This window comes from Ambystoma mexicanum, chromosome 7p (genome assembly GCF_040938575.1).
Source record: "Ambystoma mexicanum isolate Mex_15411 chromosome 7p, UKY_AmexF1_1, whole genome shotgun sequence".
NCBI classification, from domain to species: Eukaryota; Metazoa; Chordata; class Amphibia; order Caudata; family Ambystomatidae; genus Ambystoma; species Ambystoma mexicanum.
The window spans coordinates 183,109,046-183,124,512 of record NC_090939.1 but is presented as its reverse complement, the minus strand read 5'-3'; the positions used below and the strand labels follow the sequence as shown (position 1 = coordinate 183,124,512).

Here is a 15,467-nt window from a genome sequence, read left to right as displayed (position 1 = left end):
AAGATTTGGCTGCACCTTTGAAGTCTGCAGCTTCTCAAGGCTTTCGTCAGCCTTGCTGCCAAAAAGGTGAGGCACGTCAAAAGGCATGACACATGCGGTGCAAATCCAACCTTCCTCAACCACGCAAAATCTGCAAATAACTGTGCTTGCCGCCCTGGCTCTGCTGATGCTTTCAGCAGAATCCAAACCCGACTGAAATACAGTCCCATAGAGTGAATGAAAAACTTTGCTAAGGCAGATATGGAGTTGGCTGACTTAAGAGCCATGCTCCCCGCAGAAAATACTTTCCTTGCTCATGCATCTACCCTTTTCCTCATCCCTATCTGGTGGGAAGGTTGGATAAGCTGCCTGTTTTGAGGTTGCAGTAGCTTCCTGTACCACCAGACTTTCTGGGGTGGGGTGTTTTGATTAGTAGTTGTGGTCACTACTAGATGGGCGGTATTTTCTAGTCAAGTTCTTGTTTATGGCCAGACTTGATTCTGGCATCTCCAGACACCCTTTTTGAAGTGCAATATGGAAAGGTAAAATGAGATCCTTTTGTGGACCTGTATCAAGGATGTAAGTTAGATCATCCTGCTTGAAGGGGAGAGCAGGCCTACTCTGTCCCAAGTAATCTACAACCTTAGACATCAACTGTCTATATGATGCTTCTGTATGTTCATCAGATTCAGGTTGACCAAATTCTAGCTCTGCTGAAGTGTCCACTCCACTGGCTGTAAGTTCTCAAAGATCTTTTAGCCTTGACTCCTCGCATATAAAAGGTATCTGGGATACTTGGTGTACCATACTGTAACCCAAATGAAGCATTGTTATCGGATGGCACATTGTCCTCATAAATAGAGGTTAGTTACTTAAAATAATCCTTTCTAAGTAAAGGCATACAAGTTTTATCTGGTAATGGCGTTGAAGGGTGAAAAAATGTTGAACCCGATGCTCGAGGAGTCGATATTTTAAAATGAAGTAGTTGAACAAGTTACTTTCTTACCTGGTAACGTTCTTTTGATGGGATGGTCCGACGACGTATTCCATATCTATGACATGTAATCACCACAGCTGTGCTGCTTCGGAAACTTTTCGGCGTCTGCGTCCTGCGTCGAAGACGTCGATGCGCCGTCGTCGAGGACCTCCTCCGACGTCCAACGTCATCCGATGTGATAAGTAGGACGCACGACGCCCATAGCCTCAGTTGTAGTTTTTTCCCCCAGAACGTGTGACATAAGTCAACTGCCAGTCAGACACAAAGCCTTGCGGAACGTAAGCTGCAATCGCAAAAGATATTCTGCAGCGGGGAAGGCAGGGCGGGAGCGATATGGAATACGTCGTCGGACCATCCCATCGAAAGAACGTTACCAGGTAAGAAAGTAACTTGTTCTTCGAGGGGATTGGGTCCTCCGACGTATTCCATATCTATGACAGACTCCCAAAGCAAGGAGGAGGGAAAGAATTTAGAATCAAAATTTAGAACAGCCAATCAAATAGCAGAGCAAAGGACCGCCTTGCCAAAGGCCAGATCCTGTGCTCGGATGGAATCGAGCGAATAGTGACGTACAAATGTATGTACTGAAGCCCAGGTGGCTGCATCACAGATGTTGCGAATAGGAACACCCCTCTGCAGGGCAGTAGACGCAGCCATACCCCTGGTAGAATGGGCCCGCAAGCCAGCCGGTGGATCCTTACCCGCCAAGCGGTAGCACTCTGAGATGGCCAAAATAATCCAGCGAGACAAAGTCTGTTTCGTCACAGCTTGCCCCAAACGCTTTCCAGCGTAACCAATAAAGAGTTGATCATCCACTCTGACCCGGGACATGCGTGAAACATAAAAGCTTAAAGCTCTCCTAGGATCAAGCCTATGGAGCCTCTCCTCTTCCTTACCAGGATGCGGAGGAGGATAGAATGCCGGAAGAACAACCTTCTGGGCCAAATGAAATTCCGTCACTACCTTCGGAAGAAAAGAAGGACGAACTCTAAGGACAACCCTGTCCTTGTGAAATACAGTGAAGGGAGGCTTAACTGAAAGTGCCTGTAACTCACTCACTCTGCGAGCGGAAGTAACCGCAACTAAAAAAACAGTTTTCAGAGTTAACAGCCTCAAAGGGCAAGAATGTAAAGGCTCAAACGGAGCACCCATAAGAAACTTAAGAACAAGGTTTAAATCCCAACCGGGCACCAGGAAAGGTGACGGAGGGAACACATTAGTGAGCCCTTTCAGGAACTGTGAAAACAAAGGGATTTTAAAGTAAGAACACTCTTCAGACGAGCGCTTAAAGATGGACAGCGCCGCCAGGTAACCCTTTACGGTACCCACTTGCAAGCCCCTGTGGGCCAACGAAAGTAAAAAGGAAAGAACCATGGGGATGTCACATGCAAAAGGATCCACATTCTGAACTCTGCACCAGTCGCAGAACTTACGCCAACGGCACCGGTACAGAGACTTTGTTGCTGGCCTTCGTGCCGAAAGCAACACCTCCATCACGTCCTCAGGGAGGTCCCAATCCTTATACCTCAACCTTTCAGAAGCCAAGCGTGAAGGTTGAGGGATCTGACCTCTGGATGGAGAACCTGACCCCCCCCTCCCGTGAGAGCAGATCGTCTCGGTAGGGAAGACGACGTGGAGGGCAGATGGATAAGTCGAGAAGGTCCGGGTACCATGTCCTCCGAGCCCACGCCGGGGCAATGAGGATCATCCGGGAACCGAACTTCCGTAACCTCTGCAGCACTTGCGGGATGACGGGGACTGGAGAAACGCGTACAGCAGCGGGAAGGACCACTCCACCACGAACGCGTCTCCTAAGGCTCCTTTTGGAGGAAATTCCTGCGAGCAAAAACTTTCGCACTTCCGGTTGACACTGGAGGCGAAGAGATCCACTTGAGGGGTCCCCCGAAGGGCGAAGATCTCCAGGAGAATCTCCTGAGCCAACTCCCACTCGTGAGAGATTGCGCTCTGCCTGCTCAGAGCGTCCGCCGTCACGTTTTCGGCTCCGACCAGATGAACTGCCGAGATCGAAACTTCCTGCTGGATGGCCCAGAACTCGAGCTGCATCGCCTCCCTGCACAGAGGAAGTGACCCTGCCCCCCCCTTTTTGTTGAGGTAGTGCATGGCCACTGTGTTGTCCGTCAGGATCAGGACATTCTTCCCTCGCACAGACTGCAGAAAAGCCTTCAGGGCTACCCTGACGGCCCTCAGCTCCAACAGATTGATATGGAGTCTGGACTCCGACGGAGACCAACGACCGCTGACTGTCAGCCCGTTGGCATGAGCTCCCCATCCCGTGAGGGATGCATCCGACACGATCGTCACCTCCGGCCAGGGAAGCCAAAATGGAACCCCCCTCATCAAGTTGCCTTCAACGGCCCACCACAGAAGGTCCCGGGCGACCGAGGACGGCACCTGAATCGAGTCCGACATCCTGCCGGAGGACTGCGACCATTGCGTCTTGAGTGCCCACTGCAAAGATCTCATCCGCAGGCGAGCCTCTGGCACCAGAAGAATGCAGGATGCCATGAGGGCGAGCAACCTCAAGAACTCGAACGCTGGGAGCGTCTGGGCATGCTGAAACTTGTGCACCATCTACTGAATGTGAAGAGCCCTCACCTGGGGAGGAAAACACAGCCCCAGGGAAGTGTCGAGCACTGCTCCGATGTACTGGAGCCGCTGTGTTGGCGTCAAATGGGACTTCTTTAAATTGAGGGAGAAGCCCAGCCCGTGAAGGGAGCGACAGGTGACCGACAGATGATCCAGGACTTGCTCGGGAGAGCCCCCCCTGATCAACCAATCGTCCAGGTAGGGGTAGACGTGAATCCCCCCTTGCCTCAGATGCGCTGCCACCACCACCATGAGCTTGGTGAAAACCCTCGGGGCGGAGGTCAATCCGAACGGCAGGACCCGAAACTGAAAGTGCAAGTCGCCAACCGCGAACCTCAGGTACTTCCTGTGCTTGGGATGGATCGGCACATGGAAGTAAGCATCCTTGAGGTCGAGTGACACCAACCAGTCCTGAAGCTGAAGGGCCTGGAGGACTTGAGAGAGAGTAACCATCTTGAACTTGTCCTTCCTGAGGAGTTTGTTCAAACCGCGCAAGTCCATGATGGGTCTTAATCCCCCGTCTTTCTTCGAAACCAAAAAATAAGGGGAATACCATCCCTTGTTCCTCTCCGCTACAGGCACCAGTTCTATGGCACCTTTCTCCAGCAGGGCTTGAATTTCCTGCGCAAGGAGCGGATCCGGACTCTGCAAAAAGAGGTTCCCCGGTGGATTGTCGCGAGGCCTGTGCCGAAAGGGAAGACAGTAGCCGTGGGTTATGATCTCCAGAACCCACACATCTGAAGTAATGGCTTGCCACTCTACAAGATGCTGCGCCAGCCTTCCCCCAACCGGCGAACCATGGGACATGGCCTCACGACTGAGTGGGAGCGGCTGCGGCGTTACCTGAGGGCAAAGAGGCAACTGCCCGAGCGGCCTTGGCACCACGGGTACCCTGTCGTCCACCTCTGGTACCCCTGCGTTGGCCTCTTTGACTGCCAGCTCCTCTCGCTTTACTGAAGGATGAGTAATAGCGAAAGGAACCACCCCTCCACTGCTGTCCCCTAGGACGAAAAGGCGGAGGTTGGCGAACTGCAGCGCCCAATGACTTTGCTGCAGCTTTTGAGGTCTGCAACCTCTCAAGGCTCTCGTCAGCCTTGCTGCCAAAAAGGTGTTCACCGTCAAAGGGCATGTTGAGGAGCCGGGACTGCACATCAGGAGCAAACCCCGACTTCCGCAACCACGCAAACCTGCGCATCACGGTGCTCGCCGCCATGGACCTACTGACGCATTCAGCTAAGTCCAAACCCGACTGAACGGACTCACACATGGCATCCTTACCATCCTGGACCATAGCAAGGAAACCATCCCGTTCGTCCCCTTCGGGAATATGTTCAGCCGCTAACGCAACACAGTTCCACAGAGTGTGCGTGAAACGCGACAAGGCATAAATGGAGTTGGCCGCCTGAAGTGCCATACGACCAGAAGAAAACACTTTCTTCGCCCAGCCATCAAAACGTTTGTCGTCCCTATCAGGAGGGATGGTAGGGTACGACGCCTGCTTCGCCGGGGCCGTGGCCGCCTGCACCACCAAACTCTCCGGAGTGGGGTGCCTGGTCAAGTAGCAGGGGTCGCCACTGGCTGGACGGTATTTCCGCGACAAGGATCTGCCCACCGCCGGGAGACTCTCCGGAGCAGTCCAAGCCGCAGCCACCCTTCTCTGTAAAGCCATATGGAACGGCAGAACCGGGTCAGTTGGGGGACCAACATCAAGGATGTCTGTCAGATCATCCTGCACAAATTCCACTGGGGGAGCAGACCATCCCAAGTACTCAGAAACCCGAGCCATAAGGCGCCGGTACGAGGAATCAGCATGAGAGCCAGGCTCAGGCCTACAAAACTCCACCTCCGGAGAGGTGTCCAGTCCACTGGCATCATGCAGTGACTGTCTCAACTCGTCAAACTGACTATGGCCCAAGACAATTTCATCCGGAACCTGACTAGGAACCAGGCCATCAGAATCCTCATCCGCCTCTGAAATATAGTCCAGGTGGCGAAAATAAGGCACTCGAGAGTGCTTGCTCTTAACCAGAGCCTTCCTAGGGGGTCCACCCGTGCCCCGGGGTACCTCCGACACGAAAGGCGTCGATGGCGTCGAGCGAATCGGCGCCAGCGTCGAGAGAACCGGCATCGGCGCGGAGAGGATCGGCGTCGAGGAAATCGGCGTCGACGTCAGATGCAGCGCCTCCAGAATCGGCGGCGTCGACACAGCCCTCGAGGCCGGAGCCCCGAGCGTGTCCCTCGACGACCTGAGCGTCGACGGCATCGACGACTTCCTCGGAGCCAGAGCCTCGAGAAAGCCTGTCGACGCCCTCGACGCCACAGACGTCGATGCCTTCTTCGAAGACCTCACAGGCGCACACGGTCTCGAACGTGTCGAGGACCGGGACCTGGAACGGGTACGTCGAGAACGAGTCCCCTTGTCCGAACGGGACCTCTCCCGTGACTCGTGCCGACCACTCTTGCGAGCGGTGTCTCTCGACCCCACACGACCGACCCCACTCGGGGGCACGGACGGCTGAGTACCCTGCGACTCAAGAATCGCCAGCATCTTCTTCCCGAAGGAAGCCCATTCCTCCGGCGTCGCACGGCTGGAGGGGTAAGCGCCGGGCAGAGCCCTCCGAAGAGGACATGGAAGACGACCGGTGTCGGCGCTTCCGAGAATACCTCGAAGAGGCTGAGGAGTGGCGAGACCGACTCCTAGAAGGAGACCCACGAGACTTCCGACGATGACACGGAGAGTCACCCCTCGAATCATCCGTCGAAAGCCCCGCAGACTTCGACTTCCGGGGCTTGGACAGCCGACCTACCGACAACTTCTTCTTACTTTCGCGTAAGGCTTTGGACGTGAGCGACTGGCAGTCGATACAGTCATCCCTGTCGTGGGCCTCCCCGAGGCACCAGAGGCAGGCGTCGTGCGAGTCCGTCGCCGACATCTTGGACCCACACTCCCCGCACTTCTTGAAACCCGGACGCGGGGTCAAAGACGAAGTAGACATCTTCAGAAGGATTTTCACAAACGAACAGGTTCGAAGAACCGAGAAGAACAGAACTCCAAAGAGTCGAGGCGTTTAAACCGAGAAACACGAAGCAACACGTTCGCGGAAAAAACGGAACTGAGGCTATGGGCGTCGTGCGTCCTACTTATCACATCGGATGACGTCGGACGAGGTCCTCGACGACGGCGCATCGACGTCATCGACGCAGGACGCAGACGCCGAAAAGTTTCCGAAGCAGCACAGCTGTGGTGATTACATGTCATAGATATGGAATACGTCAGAGGACCCAAACCCCTCGAATTTGACTTTGATGGCACTGAATGTTTCGATGGCATAGATGGTGTTGAAGGCGCTATTGGTGTCGACATGCAGTTCGGTCGATGGCGCAGCGTGCGTCGATGACCTTGGATGATTCTTTGACTTGTGGCTCGAAGGATCCTTCGATGATTCCTCATCGTGTGGAGGCCTCGACTGATCTCGATGTGGATCTGGCCTTTTTTCCCGGGCTCGAGGGTGAGCCGGATTTGGCTCAAGCTCTTTCCTTACTGGCTTTAGAAGGCACGGTAGGAGCATGGCTTGTCCAGGGTTTTTGTTCTTCAAAGACTTTCAACATTTCTAACCTGAATGCTTGCCATTCGGCAGGAGTGAAGGCCTTTATGGGACAAGATATAGCTTTCTCACAAGAGGAGTCAACGAAGAAGTCAAAGTAGGTGGCTTATGGTGCCTCTTCTTTGACTTCCTTGACGATGAGGAGTGACGGGAGCCACTTATCAACCTGTACCTTTTCACTTTCTTCCTTCGAGGAGAGAGGTCTCTCACATCGTCCGAAGGTTTCTTCGGCAGGGTAGTCGATGGGGATTTCATGGGGTTTCTACCTACCAGTAATTTCCCCTTTCGCTCCTTCAGAGCTTTTCCGGTCATCGACTGGCATTTGGAGCAGGCCAAGGTCTTGTGCTCCACACCGAGACACCATAAGCATACTCTATGTGGATTGGTTATCGACATCTTGGAACCACAGTCCTGACACTTTATAAACCTGGTCTTCGGGGTAATCGGTGTCGAAGATGAAGACATTTTCGATTTTCACGAACGAAACTATTGAAGCGCGCCATAGTTCTCAAAGCGTAAGCTTACTTGAAAAAACAGAACTGAAGCCAACGGGTCCGGGGCGTGCCATATATGCCTTCGATGACATCCTCGGGACAGAGGCCCTCCTCAAGGTACATTGAGTCGACTGCATTGACGCACAGCGCCCTCTGCCAAAAAAATGTTTTAGAAGCAGCTGAAGCTGCATATTGAATATCAGAGATGAGGAATACGTGGGAGGACACAATCCATTCGAATATTTGGTACTCTTTTTCCCTAGTCTGAACCTCATACATCATGTTGCTTCCCACCTTTTTGACCTTCATATATGCTTTGAAAGTATTTGTTTTATTATGTGTTTTCTAAAACCCAAATAAAAAAAGAGATCAAAGTAAACGCAACATCACCTTTAGGCAATCACATATTTCCAGGTAACTTTTCATAGTACTGTGTTACAAGTTCTTCAATGTTTCAGGTAAAGGCATTTAAAATAATGGGCTTTAGGACTGAACTTTGAACAGGGTACTCGCTAGTTAAATGCACTACGAGGGAATCTAATTACTTGTACACTTTGTTCCTTGTTGCTTCGGCAGTACATAATCTAGTACAACACTATGGCCTACAGGGAGGTTATTTATCTTGGCGAAGGGTGTTCCGTAAGGAAAGTGTAAATGGCCTACCAGAAATCCATCTAACAGAAAATAGAATAACACCCTGGCACATTGCCACCTTGATTCAGAATTCCAAAGGACAAAGAAGAAATTGGACATAAAGCAGTGTATTTAACTGTATTCCTTACCATCACATTTGTTTATGTTGTTATACAATGCTAATCCCATACATTTAATTATACTGGGATGTTTATGTGTTGGTAACTGAGCTTGTGCACAGCCATCATTATCCTGGGACCCACCTACAATCCTGCGCAGTGAATGGAAACATCTCCAAAAGTGCATGGCAACACAATGGAGTGACTGATGTTACATCCATGTTATGCTCCTATGCAAATTTAGAGGCGGTCTCCTCCTTCTAAGGGTTTTTACTGGGTGACTGACATTATATTGAGAAGTTTCACCCACCATTGTTAACTATGTCTGGCAATCACAGTTTCCCCCACTTCCATGGACACATTGTTGTATTATCTGATTTTTCTTATTCTGTTGGCCGCCCCCATTCTCCCTCAAAATATCTGTAATAGAGCCAACCTCCATTCCTAACCGGCTACGGCCTTTTTTCATATGTTTTCTTTTTAAGTCACACTCTGGACATTCTATTAGATAATGCAGGAAGGTTTCTGCTTGACCGAGACTATGAATAAGTACATGTTTCAATGCTACAAACATCTTAATGTGAGGGTGAGTTGTGAAAAAAATCAAACTAGCACCAAGCCCAAAACATGCAATCTTTCATCATAGACTTATTTGCCAAATATAGAGATCTGCTGTCAGACAAAGATGTTCTTCGTTTGTAAAGCTAACTGGAACCCTCGGTAGTGATATCTGTTCCTTTTGAGTTTTTAATTGAGGTTTTTCTAAAGTGCACAATGGGACTGTAGCAAACTGTCCATCTTTGAATGAAATCCAATCAGAACATATTTTATATAGTTATTCTTGATTTTGATAATGTGCGTTTGATAATGTGCTTGCTCAGCAAGGCATGTGTACCGTTATTAGGACTACAATATATACTGAAAGTGATCATTAGGAATAACCATTGCAAACTTAAGAAAAACCAGTTTGCAAAAAACAGCATGCTCACTCCCCTCAAGCTATCATTTTTTCCTCTGGTCGTGCGGCGCAGCTCTAGCAAATATCACCTCACTACGTGACTATGCTCCAAACAGTAAGAGACAAGAGAGCAAGCAAGTGAGAAACGGACAGCGTGAAAGAGCATAGCGGGCGAAAGAGTGAAAGAGCGTAGCGAGGAAAGAGAATGTACACAGTGGAGAGCGCTACGAGAGCGAGCACTAAGAAAGCAAGTGGAGGGAGAGTGCATTTGCAGAGTACGAGAGGGAGAGCGAGAGAGCATTGGAGCCAGCGAGCTAGAACAGCCTATGATAGACTGGCTACAAGTACTGTCATTTATTGGGGGAGGATATGGAAAAAATATTCTTAATCTAGGTCTAGATTCCAAGCACTGAATGCATGGAGTGTTTTGCAAAGCCCCCTCTCGGAGGGGTTAATACTCGGAACACAATGTATTGAAGTAGGAATTTGCATTTATAGCCAATTTCCATTAGCAGGAAACAATCTGTATACTCCCAGTGTGTTTACAGTGCTCACTGAACCCTACCTTAATTCTTAACTGGGGGATGGAAAACGCACTAACTCACCTTAGTCAAATGAGGGGCTTTGCTTATCTAGAGAATGTAAATGATTAAAAAGACAAAAAAAAAGACAGATTTACAGGTAATTAAACTAGAGATTTGCCGAGATGAAAAGCTAAACGAAAAGGGAACCAAAAGGCAGAGAACAAACCCATGGCTGGTTCATTAGGTATTACTTATTCTGTAAACTACTCAAATTTAACATAATAATTGGTATTACTAAATATTTCTTTCGCTATTACAGAACTGCTACTACTAATAATAATTCATGGCACGTTTCAGGCATCAAAAACAAATCTACTTGCCAACAATGAATCAAGATAACTGTGTATGTTTCTGCGTGCCATTCGGTAGTGATTCTTTTCAGCACTGGCCATTCAACACACCCACGTCTGCTACCTGCGATGTGCTACCATATACATTTTTCTCCTCTGATCCACATCTCATGGCACCATCACTCGTGGTCCGACAGTCATCTGTTGATATAGTGCTGTAGATCCAGTTTTCCACGGTCTTCTGGATATTCAATCTATTTTTTGTCCATATGTGTTTGTTAATTTCTCTACCAGAGGACACTCAAAGATCTTTCAAAGGGGCTCAAACCTAGTTTTTAAAGTGCCACTAGAGCTGCTCTTCATCGGTTCACAAAGGTATATTTTAGTAATTCACATTTCATGGTTCCGCACATCCTTGCCCCTTAACCAATCAGTGTTAAATCAACCACTAAATATTCCCTCATCGTTAATCCATCTTAAACTGGCCTGCTCTCTTTGCTGTTTGCATATATTTCTTTGCTATCTGATATTTCAGTTTTAGTTGCTTTCTGTGAAAAACCAGAGGGTATTTCACTGTCCCCTTCTGGGGAATTCTTTATTCAGGAGATTAGAGGGAGAGTGCCTCAGGCAGATACACTGCATTTTTGCCCCTTCCCCATTTTCCATCTAGCCCCTCTTCCTTAGTCAAAAAGATATTCACATACAGATTCTGTTTCCCTGTCCCCAAATACCGAGACAAAAATAAAGAGCAATGAAGATTTCCCCTAGGAATAGCAAGATCATGGTTTCCTATGGGAATCCACCATATTGTCATACTAATGAGGTCAGGCAGGATCAGGCACTCCACCCCAATCATGTACACCTGCAACCATTTGACACCACCCAGGTGAATTAAAGGAGTGGCCCCGTACAGCACAGGGAGTTGTTCTTGGGAGGCTGCAAGGCTGAGACCGGCAGAGGATCCCTACACAAATCCCAAACACTCCAGAGGCAAGTCTGGACACAAGAAGGCGCAGCTCAGCAAGGGCTGACACGGACCAGGCAGCAAAGCATGGAAAGCAGAGGGGCTGTTCAGCTGCAAAGTAAAGCCAGAGAAAGCCTGGCGAGAGAACTGTGCTAGTAACAGAGTGGTCCTGCGAATGAAGCGCATTTTCAAATGACTGTTTGAACTTTACAAGTGAAAAATATAAAATTAAATCTCAAAGCCAAGACAGGTTTGAGCCTGACAGGGGAACCTAAAACGCAAGCATGCAGGATGAAATCTAAAAGGTGTGAGAATGATGAAGGGAAAACCTTTGTTGAAACAAATGTGATATGTTAACTGTTGAAGTGTTTCTGAATTTTAAATCGATTATAAGAAAAAGGCAGATGCTTTTGTGATTGCTTACAGAACTATGATACTCGAGAAACCTGTTACGTGCCAGGGGCACGATTGAAAAAAACATCAAGAGTCACAATGCAACAGTGTCAGAGGGGTCAGGCATGAAGAAAGGGAAGCTGTTTCGAAATACTCTGGCCTAGTGTAAGCCTCTGGCCTAGTGTTGAAAGGATGTGATGTAATAAGATGGGGAAGGGAACCCATAAAGTTGAAAGTTGAAAACAAGAAGGACAAGACCCAGACTCAAGGCGAGGGAAGCCTAAACGGTCTGAGTTTGAATTGTTAATGTCATTTTTGAAACCTGTGTTGAATCGAGGTAAGGGAAGCCTCGAGAAGATTGTGTTTTGAATAACGAGACAAGACAGATTGTTGAGAGACCCGAGCGGAAGGATTCGGGTGAAACTGTGAATTGTTGGAACTTTGGGGAATACGCTATACAGTACCAGCCTGTCGAACTTTGAGAAACCAGCCACCGGTTTGAAATGCTCCTCCAAACCCCCGCCCCGTACTTTAAATGTGAGGATGGGAATCAAGTACTGGTTTAACTACCATCCTGACTTTCCTTTTGATACAGTATATTTTTGTGTTGCCCCATACCCCTACACAATATTTTGTATGAGCGTAAGGGCAAGGCTAGGTTTATAATCCTTATCTGACTAAGACTGCCACAGACGTTCTCATTTGTTGATGGTTGAGACCTCTTCCATCATAGACTTAGGGCAAGGTAGGAAATCACCAACGCCTTCTGCCCCCCTTTTCAAGAATAATAAACAAATTGAACTTGAATCAGTGTGTCTGTCTCATACTTTTGATACCATATACCGCCCTTTCGGATTTCACATGTCACCTCCGCTGAATTAACTTCATTGGCTCCCTGTTGCCAATCAACTTTTTTATAAAATCCATGTGTATTGTGCACCAGGCCTTTCATGGCATGGGAGCGGAGTACTTGCAGTCCAAATTCGTTCACTACGTTCCAGCCCGCCGGTTGAGATCTCAATCGGCTCTTCTTGTAACTGTTCCTCGCTATCGTCTGTCACACAAGTGGGGCGCGCCTTTTCTGTGGTGGCCGCCAGAGCCTGGAATGATCTCCCTCTGGCCCTGCGTGGTACCACTGACCATCTCGCCTTTCGCAGATTATGGAAAACCACCCTGTTCTAACTGTCCAGTTCTTCAATGGTGTAAGTTCTCCTCACTCACACAACAGCGCCAAGATGCCTCTGGGCATACGTGCGCTTTACCAAGTCTAAATAATATAATAATAATGCCTACCTCACATTTCCTGGCATCTACTTTTTTAGAAACCCACATTCCAGTCAGTACTCTGAGACTCTATGGACTTTGGAAGGTCATTTTTTTGCTCAAAGCTTTTTTAGTGCAGATTATTTTTGGCTACTTTTTAATGGTCACTTATTAGAATGGTTTGATGCACTGGTGAAGGATTGTTTTTTTTTGTCATAATTATCTCTAGTCATAAAACCCTTACTTGATCTAAATTATGTAATGTATTCCTGTACCTTGGCAAAGTTGACTTCTCTAAAGTCAAGCAGCATTGACTTTGTATGGACCAAGTCTAACCTTTCTTTGATTTAACCACACAGTTCAACTTGTAAGGATCAAACAACCCAATAAACCATACTACAAGGCAATGGTGGGGCATCCTTTTAGGATGCTAGTACCTACAACAAAATAAAGCTTATACTGATCTCTAGATCCCGTATGTGCTCCTATGCTCCTACCTGCACACTTTATCCATTGAGAACCAAACCCAATGTTGCAAATGTAGCTGTCCTAGGAATATCCCACTTAGGGAGCACCCTATAAACCCACTATAAGTATTGCTAGCTCTGCTTACTATAATTGAAAATGAGATACTTCAATCAACATGAGGAAATTTCCAGCTTGATCAAAAAGGAGTTCCCTTTTATCCTATCATATGAACAGATTTAACCATGCGTCCAGTTGTTCCTCCTGTCAAGGTGGTCAGAAAATACCACTAACAAATAGAGCATCCTAATATCTTGTCTTTCCGCTGTTCTAATTGCCAAAATACACATTCAATGCAACCATACATCAATAATTATTCAGTTAAATGCTAAGAAACATTCAATGTGTGCCCATGGTTAGCAGAAATTACGTTAAACAATTTTCAGGTTTAAATAAGTACTGAAAAAGAGGCAAACACTTTAATGCATCTTTCGCTCATCACCACACTAGGTTAACTTTCCTGACACAGATAGGCCAATTCACTCACCTCTGGGTGTTTCCGCCTCATATGCCGGCTCAGGGAAGCTCTTGTAGAAACCTTTGTCCCACATAGCTGGCAACTCTGAGCTTCCACTTTGTCGTGAGTGAGCTGGATGTGCTTTTGGAGCATGTACTCTGTGACGTACTTCTTATCGCACACTGAACATGTCCACTGTTTCCCGACTTTGGAGCACAAAAGATAAGAAAAAAAGGAATGTCTTATCCTAAAGATATCAAAGCTTGTGAATGGAGTTTTAAATATGGGTGGCATCTTCATTTCATGTAAGAATAAGAATGTATTTGTTTATTTTCTGTATACTACAGTCAGAAAGACCTTGTACACATTCACAATATTAAAAAGTTAAATGTTGTAAAATCGGCAAAATACCATATAAAATATTAAATTACAATCATTCCCTGTCATAAAAACATCCCACAAATCACATTGATTCATAAAAACATTTACATTTCCATAAGATCTGCCATAAGAGTTTCTTATTTCTAACACAGCTTCACATTCTATCAGGGGATGTTGAGTGTTTTCAATACAATCAATCGCACAGAGTCTACATGGGCTATCACTCCAAGGTCTGCCTTGTCCGACGCCAACAATCCCAAGGGAGCTTGTGAGGTTACATTTAATCATTAGATATCCTCTAATCATACTATGAGCTGGAAAAGCCTTGATATATGCAGGTAGCCAATTTCTGTTTAAAAAATACTGGATATAATTCCTACTATTTACATTAGATGGCAACCTAATTGTCAGATTCTCCTGGTCATAGTACCACTATCTAGTTTTAAACAACACTTTAAAAACCGAGGTCGATAGTTGAAATAATATAGAGTCCACATCTGGGAACCAAGATCTCACAATGGACCAAATAGTCAGCCTCAGAGACGTCACTCATTTTACCATGGGCTTGCATCAATCCTTTTAATAACCTGCTCGCGTCAGATTCAACCATCGGGCAAACCATCATGTTATAAAAGACAGTGGTTGCAATTCACTAATCAAGATTCAAGATATATAGCACAATGGACTGGAAACGGACATTCTAAACAAAGATTTTAGTGCTTTGCCCTCCAAGTGTTCCAATTCCCTGCAGTAATTGTGCACCCATACCTCAGCTGCATACAATAACAAGGGAAGCAATTTAATTCTATATAGCATCCTTGTGATCTAAGAGAAGAAACCACCCGGCATGCCCACACATTTATTGATAGCGCCCAGTGACTGTAAAAACCTATTGCGAGTATATGCCCAACGTTCTTCCTAATTTAATCTATTGTTAATCACAACCCTAAGTATTTGTATGACGGAACTGTTTAGTATGATTTAACATCCAACAAAACACTTTCTCTTTCCTACCAAATGGGGAGAATGCCATAGTTTTAGTTTTGTCTAAATTTATTTTTAATTCATTATTTAATGCATTTACACCTAGTGCATTCAATTGGAACTCCAGACCCATAGGGATATGGTAAATTAAAAGCAACTCAGCGTATCACAGCCACGCTATTCTTTAATTCCTAAATTTAACTGGGCACACTGTAGGTCCATTTAGTACACCAT

The 15,467-nt window shown here is 47.1% G+C and overlaps 1 protein-coding gene across 5 annotated transcripts in view; it reads right to left on the bottom strand.

Moving 5' to 3' along the window:
- Positions 1-15,467, bottom strand: part of PRDM15 (PR/SET domain 15) — a 1,394,990-nt gene that overhangs the window by 258,684 nt on the left and 1,120,839 nt on the right. For all 5 annotated transcript variants that reach the window (XM_069636031.1, XM_069636033.1, XM_069636034.1 and 2 more), the window contains one exon: positions 13,899-14,074. In XM_069636031.1, the coding sequence (XP_069492132.1) occupies positions 13,899-14,074 (176 nt within the window). The remainder of the gene's footprint in view (positions 1-13,898; positions 14,075-15,467) is intronic.